Raw genomic sequence first — 14,655 nt, 5'->3', positions numbered from 1 at the left:
CCCGGTTGATGCAGAGATTCAGAAATTTGAAAAGCTCTCGATTTCAAAGAAAAACTCTCGACTGCAGTGAAATTGACTGGCTAGCGTAGGAACCATTGAAGTATGTCTCTATGTCCAACGGCCACTTCCTTTACTTCGCAATCTTTGCCTTATAATGGCGCCTCACTGCCTGCTTCTGCTTCAGATCTGTTACTTTGCTTAACAGAACCATCTGATGCTTACAATCATGAAAATGACCCCCCAATCATACGAAAGAATTTTCTGGGGCTAATTACAAACACTGAATCACTAGCTGTTTCTATCGTGCAAGATTAGTTCTAGCCTTACTCGTCCAAGGGCCGGGATTTGAGGATAGAAAGTAGGACCGATACGAATTATCGGTAAACATAACAGTTTCTCGGTTACAAGACTCATAACATCAGATGTATCATCAATTGTTAGACGGCACTGGGATACATAGATGTTCTGATCCCCTATCCTTTAATTTGCAATTGACCTCTTACCGCTTCTCAGCAAAAGTTGAAACAGCTGCTTCCCAATAATGGATCTCGACTTCTAGTATGAATGCACTAGCTCTCGACCTGGTAGCGTGAGATTCCGGATTTAATTTGTATAAGTAGAGTTTCCCTTGTGAAACCACTTTCCCTGATGAAGGAATATATATGGTTTTGGGACTTTAGGAAGACTGCCGAGTCCACATATTAGTCTTAGATAATAAATGAGTAAAAAAAACGAATTTAGTTTTTACATGGTGCAGTCACTTCCTTTTTCTAAACTGTCAACTCAGGAAAAGCTTGCTCCTATTGTGGATTAACCAAAAAAAGAAAAAGGGATGACTCAGACCCTATTATATGCGACCGACTTGCTGAAGAGGCGGCGGATGTAAATGACTTGAAGCGCGCTTACACCAGCCAGCAAAAGGTACTCCCCAATAGTGTAGTAGATAACCCGCTTTCTTGTGCTCTCATTTGCTGCGGAAAAGAAGCACATTAAAGTAACCGACATTGGTAAGTTGTGAAGAGGAAATAAACCGATCAACTGCAGAATCTATATTGCAAGAGGAAAAAGATAATTTGCAGTTCGAGGTTCGATTGAGAAATATCTCATCGAGCCAGAAAAGTGGAATTGCTGTTGACGACAAACATAAAATGTACAGAGAACAGCCGCTGTTGGTACAAGCACCTATGTTTTAATTCTAAAAGCCAACCGCACCAGATGCAGTAAAAAAATACAGAGAGCTGCATAGGGATCTCTAAACACCGGAATTAAGACCAATCAGACGCTTTACAGATGTAATTACCAGTAGGCAAAGGAAAAGTTAACTTCAGAGTGGGAATTACTATCTTTCTAGTTCATCATTAACAATTTAAGCGTATCAATCTGGTTCTTGGCATATTGTAAATGCAGATCAATTCGATCCAGCTTTTCTTTTAAATGGGCAGTGTGGCCAAAATAGAGTCAATTTTGTACAGTCATCATGACAGAGAACCAACAGCATTTCTGTAAAATAATGACTCACCACAGGTTCAATCTCGTAAAGATTTAGAAGAATGGATGTAAGGGAAATATCAATATTGCTAAGATGCAATATGCACAAAAAGGCTTCCGCTGCATTTTTCATAAATTTGTAATAAATGTGCCATTTCCATATAAAGTTGGTGAGAGAGAACTTAATTACCAGAGGTTAGGGAGAAGAAGCACAACTTAAAAGATTGTCTTTCATGTGATAGGTCACTTTAAAACAGATTAGGAGAACGATATGATCAGCAGACATCAATGCGGGGTAAACATAGATACAACTGGTTTAGGAAAGGAGTGCAGAAGCAAAGAAAATTTGACCTCTGCTGCAACAACAATTTGGATGAGGGAGAAAAAGACGTGATCACTCGGGGGTATGATCTCAAATCGAATTTCTTATTAACAAATTCAAAATAAGTCATGAATTGTTTCACCTAAAGGAGGCTTGTGCATTACCAGTCCAAGTTAAAAAAGGGGAATAGAATAACGGAAGAGAGATGAAACATCCCTCTGCAAACATGGGTGCAAGGCATTTCACAATGAGTATTCGGGAAAGGGGGATAATCATGTTTAATTTTGGATCCATTCTGCATCCTAATCAAGCGGGCTTGAAAGATGTAAACCGTTCTAGAGAACCATTAAGAAACAAGTATACGAGAATTTATGTTTGTTATAAATTGTGACATTGACCTTCAAAGGACAAACCTACAATTGTTCCCAATTTCCATATATTATTCAGATGTGTTCGAGCATTGCAAATATATAAAATTGCCATTGAAAGAGTATAAAAGAGGTAGAAAACTCACTGTGGCGATGACGAGCATCACGAGCTTTCAGATACTTCTGTTCTAATGTTACAGTTTCCAGGGCCTCTCTCAGTTCAGCAATCTTAACATTTATTGGGTCCAGATGTTCTGCTCCCACAATCAAAGAGGGGAAAAATTAACAATCACCTTGGTATTATGAAAATTAAGGAAGACAATGATAAAAGAATCAGAAATACCATCTTTAGCAAGGTCGTGCTCGTTAGGTATGTGGCCAACATGGATGTTAAATGAAACTGTTTCTGGAGTTGAATAAGGATTGTGAAAACAGAATTTGTACATTCCACTGCGTGGAGCCTTAAACTCAAATTTGTCTCCTGAGGTTCCCTTTTGAGTTTGTACTGTATTACCAGCAGGAGATGTTACCTGAAATTGCATATAAAAAAATGGTCAATAATACTTGTCGAGATACTTTTACATGGTTGAGTCAACAAATATGTTTCAAGAAAAAAGAAATGCATGCTCGGGTTGGAAAGCTCTGACATGACACGACCACACATCTCAAACCCACTTTAAGTTGCAGAGAGTAATCTAACAATGATCTTCCTAAAATCAACAGAAGCGGTCAAAATCATAGAAATGATTTTCCGAAACTTTTGCCAGCACTTGACGCGTTATTGCTCAACGAGCTTCGGAAAAGACTCGTCTATATAAACAACGGTTCCTGAACAGATAACAGATAATAAAATACCTGATACATATATATAAAGAGAAAAAAAAATGCCACGTCTAAGACAAAGGATAAATTTTTTTAAAAAAAAATCTATCTTAAGAAAATTGGGGCAGACAGCGATTGCTGATTCACCATAAAATTTCTTGTCAGATTAGGGTACCTCAGATTACATGTGCCAAGACAAATGTACAAATCCAGCATCAATGATTCAGGAATATTAAGCCACGAAGCAAGAGTGCCGGTGATGTTATGACAATGTCCGAATTCATTCAAAAAAATTAATGATAATGTAACATTTCTCAATCAGTCCCAATTGATGTCCAAAAAACTCACGGGCTCTTGTAATTTATCAGTAACCCGTGGCAGGACACCAGTATCACTTGATAGACAATGTAAAACTAAAGAACAAACATGATTAAACAACACAAAAATAATTTCTCTCCCTTTGATTCTTTATTTTTTTCCCCCCCTAAAAAACAGCGAATCTATCTACATCTTAAATATATCAAGAACCAAGTGTTCGAACTGGAAACACAAGTTTAATGTAAGACTCAGAGCTATTACTGACAAATACAAGGACAAATTACTTTGAAGAATAATCACTTCCATGCAGGAGTCCACGAACCAGCCCACGGCAATATAATGATAAATCCTCAATTTTAATACTTCTCCTTTTACAAGAAAGCTAGCTAGTTGCCCAACGGAACATGCGTCCCATGCTGCAGGATCGATTTTGATTATTCCATGCATAAGGACATAGCAACAGATGATGGGCATGCTCATTATCAATAAAAGGATGAAAAGTCAAGCATAATTCCTTATAAATATCGAATCACCAAGAGGGAATTTGACGATATTCACATCATACAGCAGAGCCACAAGTCAAATCACCACTATGAACCATCACTTTCGAATATGCAACCAACATATCACCCAAATCAATGCAAAATCCAATAGTACATTGAACTCAAAGACGATCAATTTCAATATGCGCAGCTTCAGTCGAGCATAAGCAAGAAAATCGAGAAAAGAAACGGATGCGAAACCTTGTGCATCCAGAATCAGCCACAAGGATCTGAGTCTTACAGTGAAATCGATCCCGGGGTGATCGGAGCTCCAGAAGATGTCATGATCGACGACCACGTAGTTTCCAGAGACGGTGTCGCCTTCGTAGAGAACGTACTCATAGACGCACTCAACGTCGTTGACTGTCACCGAGAGAGACGAGATCGGAGTCACGAGGTAGCTCCAGAGCAGCAATACCGACACGAGAAGCTTCGTGAATCGGCATCCCGTCTCCATATTCGTTAGCCGTCGCCGATTAGGTTTCCGATTGCCGAGAATTGGTCGGAATCTCAAAGGGAATTGAATGCTTCCGCAGAACTATAACCCCTAGAAATTGAATGTCTCTCTGTAAGAAGAAGAAGACGACGAGACGAAGAAATGGTGAAACAGTGAAAGTACAAATACCGAACAAAATAAAGCGTTAATTTCGTTTTGCCCCCTGAATTTTTCTCTCCCTCTCAAAATACCCCCAATTGTTTTTTTTTGGGGGTTAGTTTCGAAAAATTCCAGCAATTTCGCATTATATTTGGGATTTTCTTTCGATGTGTACTATGTTATCCGGAAGTCTAGTAGATCCCGACTAAGTCAGTTTAAGCTGGGTCGGTCAACTAAAGAGTAAAACTCTCATAATTAAGGATTTACTTCATTTACAATACTCAAATTCGAGACTTTGATTAAAGGTAATAAACGCCGAACCGTTTGAATTTATCGTGTGTGTATATATATATGTACATACTTTATTTACTGATAAGGGAGTAAAAGACGACAGAAGTAGAGCAAAGCAACGGATTGAAATTTTTCTTCAACAAAGTAGGTAAGGAAGAAAGGAAATTATATGACGGGAAAAGCCTGGATTTTACTGCAACTCTATTTTAGTTTTGGTTCTAAATTTTCATTGGGTTAAATCTTATATTTAATCTTTTTCATTCGCTTCACTTTAGTCATATTGTAATTTTCCAATTGAAAAAATGTTGATGCCGCATTTTTTTTAACAAATGAGATCCAGTATAATAAAATAGAAACTGTAATGATTAATAAAAGAATAGAGATAGTTTCACAATGAGTATCGAACGTGAAATTCTTGATTACTAATCGAAAATATATGCCAATTCACTATACCTCTTTAACAACGCTAATGAATTTAGGCTCAGTAAGGAAGGGAAGAAACACACATCAATGGACCATCTAATTTTCTAAGTAAAATTTGGCTAATGCTGACCACCAGCAGAGCTCATCGGAGGCCATCGGAGAACTAAGTAGATCGAGACTCACGAATTGTTGTTTCTTTCATCGCTTCCATCCTTCTGTTCGTGCTCCAGCAGTACACGCGCTTGCCCTGGCTCTCGACTTTGATCTAGCACCTCACCTAGACCATTGCGATCCTATCTTTCAAGAGTGGGTCATGCTGGCATCTTTACAAGAGGCCTGTTCATGATTTATCGAATTCCATTTCTAACATATATGTACTTTGAAACTGTCCATTATAAACTAATTTTCTCGAACCGACTCCAGACCATGTTCGAGCCCGTACATAATCACGTCATTGTCCATGGCCTGCTTCACATACTTCTGTCATTAAGATTATTTTCATCACCAGTCATGTCATCCTTTTCCATACACACGCATTCATCTACAGCAAGCTTTTAGGCTGCCCTTATAAGCACGATAGTTGAACTGGAGCAGTCCTACCCACCGCGTCTACCATAATACTGGCAGCCAGGCTTTCAGCACAATAGGGGATATGGCTAGGAAGCACGAATTACCAACCGCAATTTAATAATTGGTAGGTCTGGTAATGCTGTTCTTTAGACTCAAGACTGTACACTGCAAATGAAAGGATGAACTTCCAACATGAGTTCATATGCAATCTTCCCTTTTTATTGATATATCGGGTATATTCTATCATCGTTAACTTACAGAGACCATTTACCAAAAAGAAGACTTAAGAGAGACCGCCGCTACAAAGCATCTAAGGATTCAGACGCACACAATATCAACAGAAAAGAATCGAGAATAATACACTGCCTAATGCTAATCATTTTGTATATACACATTCTGTATAAAACGCCGACAAGAGATGCAGTCTTACACGCCCTTTCATGGGTCGAGGAAAATACCGTTCACCTTCACATCGCCATTACCATGCTTATCAGCTTCTGCATTGCTCTCTTGATTCTGGAACAAAGCAAAATCAACGTTCTCAAACTAACTGTATATGCTAAACCAACAAATTCGGAGCTGGATTTGAATTCCACTACACAAGCAATAAGTGTTAACCACCCTAAAGGACACACGAAGAAGATAAATTCCATCGCAAAGGAAATCTGGATGGGAGCAAGATAATAATTGCTACAATAACAACTGAAACGGCTGACCTAGAAAATGCTCAACCACATGGATGTACTCACCTCTGCTGAGATATTCGGAGGGAACAAGTTGATCGCATCAGGATTGAAACTGAATCCACTGTGAAGAAAAGGCAATGCAAAATGAATTTCAAATGATATAAAAGATTGCCGAAAGGAATAACACGAACTATGACAAGATTCAAGATATTAAAAGCAAGACCACAAACATGCCAGTAAGAAATGCCGCAACTTGATAAGAACGACTGAATTGAGTCAACATAAATAGCAGGATATAAGACCAAAATGGTAACTGCAACGAGTATATGATTATTCAAATACCAGTGGGCCAGAATTAGCTGCCAGATATAAGGGATAAAGAACTCCTCAGATTGGCTTTCTTGTTCATACGTGAAGCGTAACTGGGTGAACATCTGTTATACAGGATAAAAACGAGTCTTATGAGTGGTGACATTGAAATTTGACATGATATTTTGACAAAAGGAAAAAGATAAAAAGAAATGTAAAGACAGTTGTTATAGCTCATGCTTTTTCACCTTCATTCCTTCACCTCGCCAAGAGCGACAATTAATGATAATGACCTCGAGGACCTTATCCACAGACCATTCACCGTCCACTCTCTGTGCATCCATACGACTATTGAAAAAGTCCAATACCTAAAAGATCACGGCACTCAAAATTATTTCTTTGACCGGATTGCAAGATAATTACTGTTTCATAGAATGAATGAACAGTGCCAAAAAGATCATCATGAGCCATACAGTGTAAATGTTCTCCAGCAGCTCATTGAAGCGCGGGTGATTCTTAAATGGCTGAAAGACCTCTTGCCTATGCATTATTGCATAAACAACCTGAGAGATGATCATAATAGAAAATTTCCAAATTAGCCGATGGTTGTATCATTCTTGATCCATATACATAACAAACAGGCAAACAGCGGGGAAAAGAATCATACCTCGGGGTTCCGTGGAAGTGCATAAGTTAAAATCTCATTAAGTATTTCGAGAACAATTCTCAAGAAGTCCGTGTAGATGTAAAACTCTGTTGACTGCAAAAGATTATACAAGTCAGACGGCAATGTGAGGAAATAAGATCAAGAGACCTTAAAAACCACAAAAGCAATACCATATCTTCCACAAGGCTGTCTTCCTCCAGTGAGTTGCCTCTGTTGATATGTGTCTTCTTGTCTCTTAGCTCAGCCAATTTATTATATCTAGATTCATCATAAAATGGCGAGGTTAAGGATCGTGTGATTGATTCATTCAAAGTAACAGAACATAGGAAAGAAAGTGAAAGCAAGTAGAGAAGATTAACTTACTTCTTTGATAACATATCAAAAAGGCTGACCAGACGCTCTGATGCATATGCACTCAGTCGATGACAGTGAGGTGCCATGTTTGCCAAAGTTGCGAGACAGTTTGTATGTAAATAAACATCCTGTAAAGTTCAAACAAGAAAATTCCAGAATTAAGGTTTCTCTTAATTTTCAGGGACGTAGAGTGAGCCATCGATTGGAATAGCGATAAAGAAATTGCCATGGCGCATTTGCAATTCAACTGCTGCTTCTGGTATCAATGGTTTTGATGTGAATGCATGGTGATACTTGGACTTTATCAAAAGAATCATGCTACAAACTCTCTTTACAGTTAAACCAAACCCCACGGGCCCCAGCAAGCCTTCTACATACTTCACAGATAGACCATACCAATAATTGCTGTATATAAAGCTTTGACATATTACGACAGGTTCCAAGGGTAACAAGCTGTTGACCTTTGCTACATCTAAATGCATTTGAGGTCAACAAAGCATTCTGTTAAGGATGTTCATATCAACAATCTGCCATAGTCCATTCACAAAATACTATTTAAAGGACATTTGCCCTTTGTACGCCATGATACTGAGCTGCCTACTTTTCAGATTTAACTTATTTATATCTCAAAAATCTTTAACCCGGAGTCCGGTTGCATTTACTGCAAAAACAGAGGTGTTTGCTATGGGCCAGAAAATGCCTCAACATATAGCCCTGATGTTGTGGTGTTCTACTGAAAGTAGGTTCAAAAAGATGTGCAGAATTTATCTTCAAGTAAATTGAAGTCATCAAGCAAGTCTGATCTTAATAGTAGTGAAGATATATTGAGCTGAAGACTCCAACAGTGTAGCAAGATTAGGACATAAATAGGCACATGGAGTCGCATTAGGGTGTTTTGCCAACTAGTCTGCCCCCTTCAGTCAAAAGAAAAGAAGGAAAAAAAATAGGCACATGGAGTGTCTGTACAAGACATACCCGGAGTTTAGATAGGTTGTATTTCACTGTCCTTATTAGTATAATGACTAGCAAAGAGCCAAGAGATGTCTGATGAAGGCGGCGCTCCTGGTACCAGGGAACACTCGGCAGTGTCTGACCAAAAGAATTACATTAATAGCATCCTTAAAATGAAGTTATGTTAAAAAAAAAAAAGGAAAAGGAAAAAAAAAAGCAGCAATTCTCACCAGTTTGTGAACGCTTGCATTAAAGGATGAATCCTGACTAAGTATGAGAAGTATAATCAACAGCATATAGATATGATTGGAGCTCCTCTTTGAGGCATTATACAGAGTTTCCAAAATGGGCACCAACTGTTGTTTCAAACAAAAATGGGTCAATATAAGAACTTATTGCTGTTCTTTGCTGAATAAAACTGAACAATTACTGCAGTTCTTTGCCAAATAAAACTGAACAATGTATCATTGTTCTTGTTGATATTACAAAGCTATTATATTAGGCAGTGATTGCAACACAATCTTTCATTAATTTTGAGTTAGCAGCTTCTATTTCCCCCCTTCCGCTTACCTTAAATCAGAGAAATCCTAGAATTTGTTGAATCAAAAACTTAAAGAAAGGATTTCATGTCCAAGGGCGAAGAATTCCATCTAACTGTTATCTGAGGACGTACCAATCATTTTCAAAAGGGTTTTAATAAAGACACAGCCCATATTTTGAGACATCTCATTCAAAAGAACACGACAATGCTCCTTGTCAATTAGAATTGAGAAAATCCAGTCATCCTGTTATCACAAACATAGCTCTATAGCAAACGTGAGAAAGAGTCAATCAAAGGCTTCTCACATACTAACTTTCCTGTTCTGTAACAAGTGAATTGCTAAAAGTAATAAGTCGGGACAAAACCTCGCGATGCTGCAAATATTAATAACTAAAGGCTCTTCAGCTTCAATTTTAAATCACTATACTAGACATAAATTAAAGCTACAAAAAACAATCATAGTCAAAATCCAAGTATGCGGACTACTACTGTAAACAGAGCATACCCATTTCTGCAAGGGTGATGGGACTTCAATTGATTCGAAGAACTAATGTCACTAAAAGTGTTGGCTTCATGTTTCATCATGTAATCTTGTACATTGTCTCAGTAATCTACTATTTGAAATATTGGAAGGATATTTTGTGCTTATATCTGTTACTTGGATCAGGATCAGTTATCTTTGCCAGGTAAGTTTCAATAATTATACAAAACCAAGGTTAAACATCAAGGGAATTGGAATACCAGTGTATCTATATCCGTTCGCACTAAGACATACTCCAAGAAAGCAGAATTTCCTTGCACCAATGAATAGAGCAACAGGACAGCAGCCTCATCAGTCAAGCACCTGAAATGCAAAATATTTTTTTCCATAAATTTGGAGCTCTTTTAGGTTAAAGAGGTGTAATGCATTCATAAAGGAGTCATCCTTATTACAGCAATAAGAAAGAATTACCCAAATATCTTTCCATCTAGTATACTTAGAAAAGGTTGTAGCATGTATGATATCAATCTTGCAATAAGCTTCTCTCTTGCATTTTTCCATGTTTGTATAATTCAAAGCCTTTGAATGATCTTCATCTAGATCTTGCAGAAACCCTTTAGATGTGCAATGATACTCATAGTATGGACACTAAAACATGTAGGAAGTAATAAACGCAGGTATATTTAGCATTCACACCATAATATCCTACTATGTAACTACCTATCACTATGCACTTGGGACGAGGCATCATCTCAACTATTATAGCAATCCCAACATGTTGAGTCCAAACTTGAACCTCTTCGATTTGTCTCTAAAATCTAAGAAATTAGGGGAGAGAGACTCACATGCCCAGGGTGTCAAAAAGAGATGCAAAAGGTAGCTTCACAAGTGGACCATGGCATGCATTTCCTTCAACATCCACCACACGATCAACTGCGAGAACGGTTCTATCATATCAGAAATAACTGAGATTTATAATTGTAATAGAAAGTTCAAAAGAAATTGCTTTACATTCAATATCTCTTGCATTTTCTAGGGCCTTGCAATAAGGATTGTCACATAGGTATGTTGTCTCTTTTAATAGAGAATCTGAAGTGGCAGTGTCATCACTTTTCTCAGTCATAGCCTCTTCTCGAAGAACACACTTGCAATAATGGATGAGAACAAGTAACACCAGTAAACTGCATTCTGCCAACATACTCCTCGAACCTTCCTCCTTTGGGCTGACCAGATAGTTAAATGGTAACAGTAGAATATTTGCTGAAAGAGAAGATCAAATTTAGCCGGATTTCTAATACTTACAAAGCAAAATTGCCCCTGATATCCTTCAATAAGAAGCACAAACACTAGAAGCTATAAAATAAAATTTAAAAAAAGGGTAAAACTTTAAGCATGATAAATGATTCTCCACATCACATGGTGATGCACCTTATATCATTAAATTCCTAAAACAGGAATACCAGACCATGTATTAACGATCATCAACCGCTCAAGAAAAAACTTAAACATCAGGATACAAAACAATGGTCAGCAATGTATTTCTAACAAGAAGACTAGCACATTTTTAGTGAGTCTGCAACTATTCCACAGGAAAAAGAATATCAAATGATTATCAGCAAGTCAAATTTAGAATTAAAAACAACAGAGTAGAGAGATAATGCAACACGGCAATACATAATATAAAAAAAAATCACTGTTAAAAGATCTATGCCTCACATCAAGCTTGGGCAACATTGACACATCAACATATGCATGTGCCCGCATGCACACACACATACACACATATATCCCACAATACAGAGACATCTTTTTTAAAAAGGAATTTGACCATAAGTCATCTAAGCGTAGGACTTCACTTCGTCTAACTGAAGACTCAATTCAGCGTAGAATACAATTAACTGACAAGTTGGCTCAATTTTAATTTCCAGGTGCGGAAAGCCAAATACATGACACCAGTGCAATTCGCAACCTTTAAAGCTCACAAGAAACTGAAAGAAAAAAAGAAACTATATGCCCACATTGCACATGTAATTTGACTTAATGAACATAAAATAAAATGCATGTCACAAATTCACAAAACATATTTCAGATTATCAATGCTAAAGACATCAACCTACCTGCAGCAGAACCAACTCTTTGAAGAACACCAGGCGGACCACCATCTGATAATGTGGAATAAGATACTCCACCAAAGGATGTAGTAGGCCTTAAAAGATAGTTTTCCAATAGTCTCCGAACCACCAAACACACCAAACTACTTTCCTGCAGATATGAGGAATATTATAAGACTCAAATATGGATATGAGTAGTCAAAGACCAAAAGTAAAAAGTTTCCCATCCAGTAACCTGTGCCATAGCTGCATCAAGAAATGGGTTTACATCTTTCGGTCGTGGAGATGGACCAGAAAGCAGCTGAGTCGACATTGCGATTTGCATGAAGTTAAGTAGCTCCTGGTGCAGGATGTAGGTGTTGGGACTTGTGACAAAAACATATGGTATCTATCAAAATAAGATGTAAAAGAATAATAATAAATTCCAAAAGTTTCAAGGAACTCAGCATTCTATGAATACCTCGTATCCACGGAGCCAATGAAACTAAGCACACTCTGCATGACAAGATTCTCAATAGATTGACCTGAAACAATCTTAAGTGAGTAAGAAACTATTTGAATAGTTAAGTCATAAATTACAACCAAATGAAAATGGTTATCTGCTGAATCAATTCTTTTGCCTCACCCCCCCCCCCCCCCCCCCCCCCCCCCCCCCCTTCAGGCTGAGAAAACTGAAGCAAGTTACACACACCCAGATAAGTAAAGCACATAGTATTTCACGTATATTTCCATTATACTAGCTGAAGATAATGTCTTAAATAAATAAGCACAACACCTAAATGGTAAGCTAGCATGCAAAGGAGGTATAATTAAGAAAGGCTGAAGTAATTTCTAACATCGGCAACTGGCGACACCCATCAGCTGTCTACTCTATAGCACGGGTATGAAACTAAAAGACCTCCATTATGTACACCCCGAAGCCTCCACCCATCCCCAATGAACAAAAAGATAAGATGTAAATGATCAATCTACAACAATCAAGCTGGAATAAAAAAAGGCAGATTTCAGCGAAGGGGTCCAAGGATTAAACGAAGTACCTCCCGTAAAATGATCTGGAGTAGGCTCGGTTTCATCCAGAAACAGATACAAATCCTGGATACAGTCACTTTTGGTGTTCTCAATCAAGTGCTTCAAGAAGACAGAAGAAATAAACAATGCGTTGAGAATCTTCAAGGTTAGTGAGGGTGATGCTCCGGATGTCGACATCGACTCTTGCAAGCACCATGACAGGTGAATTAAGATTTTCGACAAATGCCTCGTGGAGCCATTGTTTTGTGCTGCAAAAGAAGGCAAAAATATAACAAAGTCAAGCACTTGGCTGGATTTACTATACGGAAGCAATAATTCTAGATGGAAATTTTCCGAAAAAATGGCCATCGTAGCCCAATCCTAGCTTTGCCGACGCAATTACACACGATAAATTGCTGAGCGAACGAACAGATAGAACAAGTGGCAGGAAAACCAGCAATCTGACACAATCGCGTGTCAATAGATTTAGCAAAAGAGAAGCAGAACTGCATACAATGTGATACCTTCACTCAAATCACCAAACTTACATCTATGAATGTACAATGCGAGTCACTTCTGAGTAATCAATCACTCATAGGAGTGGCCAATACATGCAACAGGTGTCAATCAACGAAGCTAACAACAACCGCTGGAAGATAAGCAAGCACGGAAGACAAGACATACTCACCGAAGAGCTCACAAGCTTGATTGACGCGGTCAGGCGGCCAGCGGAGATCTTGCGGCAGCTCCAGGAGCTTCTGCCAGAAATCGGAGCCGAGGGGGAACGACTTCTCGCCGACGAGCGTGCCAATCAAGTACTCCGCCGTGTCCTGCTGCGTGGAACCGCCGTACCGAGGGGTGGAAGGGACCGCTCCCATTGCAGGCAGAAAGCTGTGGGGGGGGGGGGGGGGGGGGGGGGGGGGGGGACACCGAGTCGGTGAAAGACGGGGGTCGCTGGGTCAACTGGGATCGGCCAATGACTGGGAACGTGTCGGCAATGATGGCATTATCTGAGGAACGGATGGCGACGGTGGAGGTGGAATTCAATCCGCCGGCCGGTGAGGTTTTTCTGAGAGTTACTTAGAGAGAGAGAGGATGGAAGGTCAGGAAGGAAGCTGGCAGAGGGAAGGCCGGGATCAGGGAGGAAGGACGGAAAACTTAAAACAAAACTTCGTGAGCAATTTTGGGCTTTTCATTAACGTGATGACGACTCGTATTTCTATTTCTATTTTCTTTTTATCTTTACGGAATTGGCCCTGAACTATTTCCTGCATCCAGAAGCGCAATGACTCCTGACGGGCTCATCCGGTCGACTCGTAGAGGGGTTCTCTCAGTCGTTGATTTTTTTTTCATTTATAAAATTCAAATTCGAAATACTATATAAATAAAATAAATATCGAATCACCTGAACTAACATGCTTTGGCTGGTCATGAACTTTTTTTCTCCATACTTGTAATTTATCATTTTCCAAGGTATATCTCACAATGTATTCGGCCAAAAATAGTGTTACTTTAAAATGAATTTTTTATATATTATTTTAAAATGAGGGATGTCTTTATTTTTGCTCGACTAATCCTATAATTTATGTAAATAAGAAACCAAAACAATTTTGGCAGACTTTTATTTACTTTTACTATAAGAACAATATATAATTCTTACACTTTTCTTAAAAAAAATGATTGATGAAAATGAAAATTGATACGGTGATAATCGCACTTGACCTAAAACTAAAAATATCATAAATTTGATATTTGTCAATGAAATGGAATGGAAGAGTATGGACAAGCTGCAACATATGGACAAGCGA

General features: G+C 38.5%; 2 protein-coding genes across 2 annotated transcripts; both read right to left on the bottom strand.

Moving 5' to 3' along the window:
• Positions 1–628: 628 nt before the first annotated feature.
• On the bottom strand, positions 629–4,466 carry LOC116207705 (transmembrane emp24 domain-containing protein p24beta3). The gene is made up of 4 exons (XM_031540776.1): positions 4,102–4,466; positions 2,522–2,708; positions 2,325–2,432; positions 629–971 (listed from the first exon to the last, which is right to left on the bottom strand). The coding sequence occupies exons 1-4, from the start codon at positions 4,315–4,317 to the stop codon at positions 838–840; spliced, it is 645 nt and encodes a 214-aa protein (XP_031396636.1). The 5' UTR covers positions 4,318–4,466; the 3' UTR covers positions 629–837.
• A 1,445-nt stretch (positions 4,467–5,911) lies between these two features.
• Positions 5,912–14,040, bottom strand: LOC116207704 (dymeclin). Its single transcript, XM_031540775.1, has 18 exons — positions 13,536–14,040; positions 12,877–13,116; positions 12,300–12,363; positions 12,075–12,204; positions 11,846–11,990; positions 10,740–10,988; positions 10,574–10,661; positions 9,989–10,091; positions 8,937–9,062; positions 8,731–8,844; positions 7,765–7,883; positions 7,572–7,659; positions 7,402–7,494; positions 7,208–7,297; positions 6,983–7,102; positions 6,768–6,859; positions 6,489–6,546; positions 5,912–6,255 (listed from the first exon to the last, which is right to left on the bottom strand). The coding sequence occupies exons 1-18, from the start codon at positions 13,723–13,725 to the stop codon at positions 6,178–6,180; spliced, it is 2,187 nt and encodes a 728-aa protein (XP_031396635.1). The 5' UTR covers positions 13,726–14,040; the 3' UTR covers positions 5,912–6,177.
• Positions 14,041–14,655: the final 615 nt, after the last annotated feature.

This window comes from Punica granatum, chromosome 5 (genome assembly GCF_007655135.1).
Source record: "Punica granatum isolate Tunisia-2019 chromosome 5, ASM765513v2, whole genome shotgun sequence".
NCBI classification, from domain to species: Eukaryota; Viridiplantae; Streptophyta; class Magnoliopsida; order Myrtales; family Lythraceae; genus Punica; species Punica granatum.
Note: the sequence above shows the minus strand (reverse complement) of the source record. Positions and strands in the feature narration are given on the sequence as shown.

Coding starts and splice junctions, on each gene's coding strand:
- LOC116207705 (XM_031540776.1), bottom strand. CDS start 4,317: ATGGAGACGGGATGCCGATTCACGAAGCTTCTCGTGTCGGTATTGCTG. Junction 2,709..4,101: donor ACCCCGGGATCGATTTCACT/GTAAGACTCAGA, acceptor ATGCAATTTCAG/GTAACATCTCCTGCTGGTAA. Junction 972..2,324: donor TGATGCTCGTCATCGCCACA/GTGAGTTTTCTA, acceptor TCTTTTCCGCAG/CAAATGAGAGCACAAGAAAG.
- LOC116207704 (XM_031540775.1), bottom strand. CDS start 13,725: ATGGGAGCGGTCCCTTCCACCCCTCGGTACGGCGGTTCCACGCAGCAG. Junction 10,662..10,739: donor AAATGCAAGAGATATTGAAT/GTAAAGCAATTT, acceptor CCGTTCTCGCAG/TTGATCGTGTGGTGGATGTT. Junction 6,256..6,488: donor CTCCGAATATCTCAGCAGAG/GTGAGTACATCC, acceptor GCTTTGTTCCAG/AATCAAGAGAGCAATGCAGA.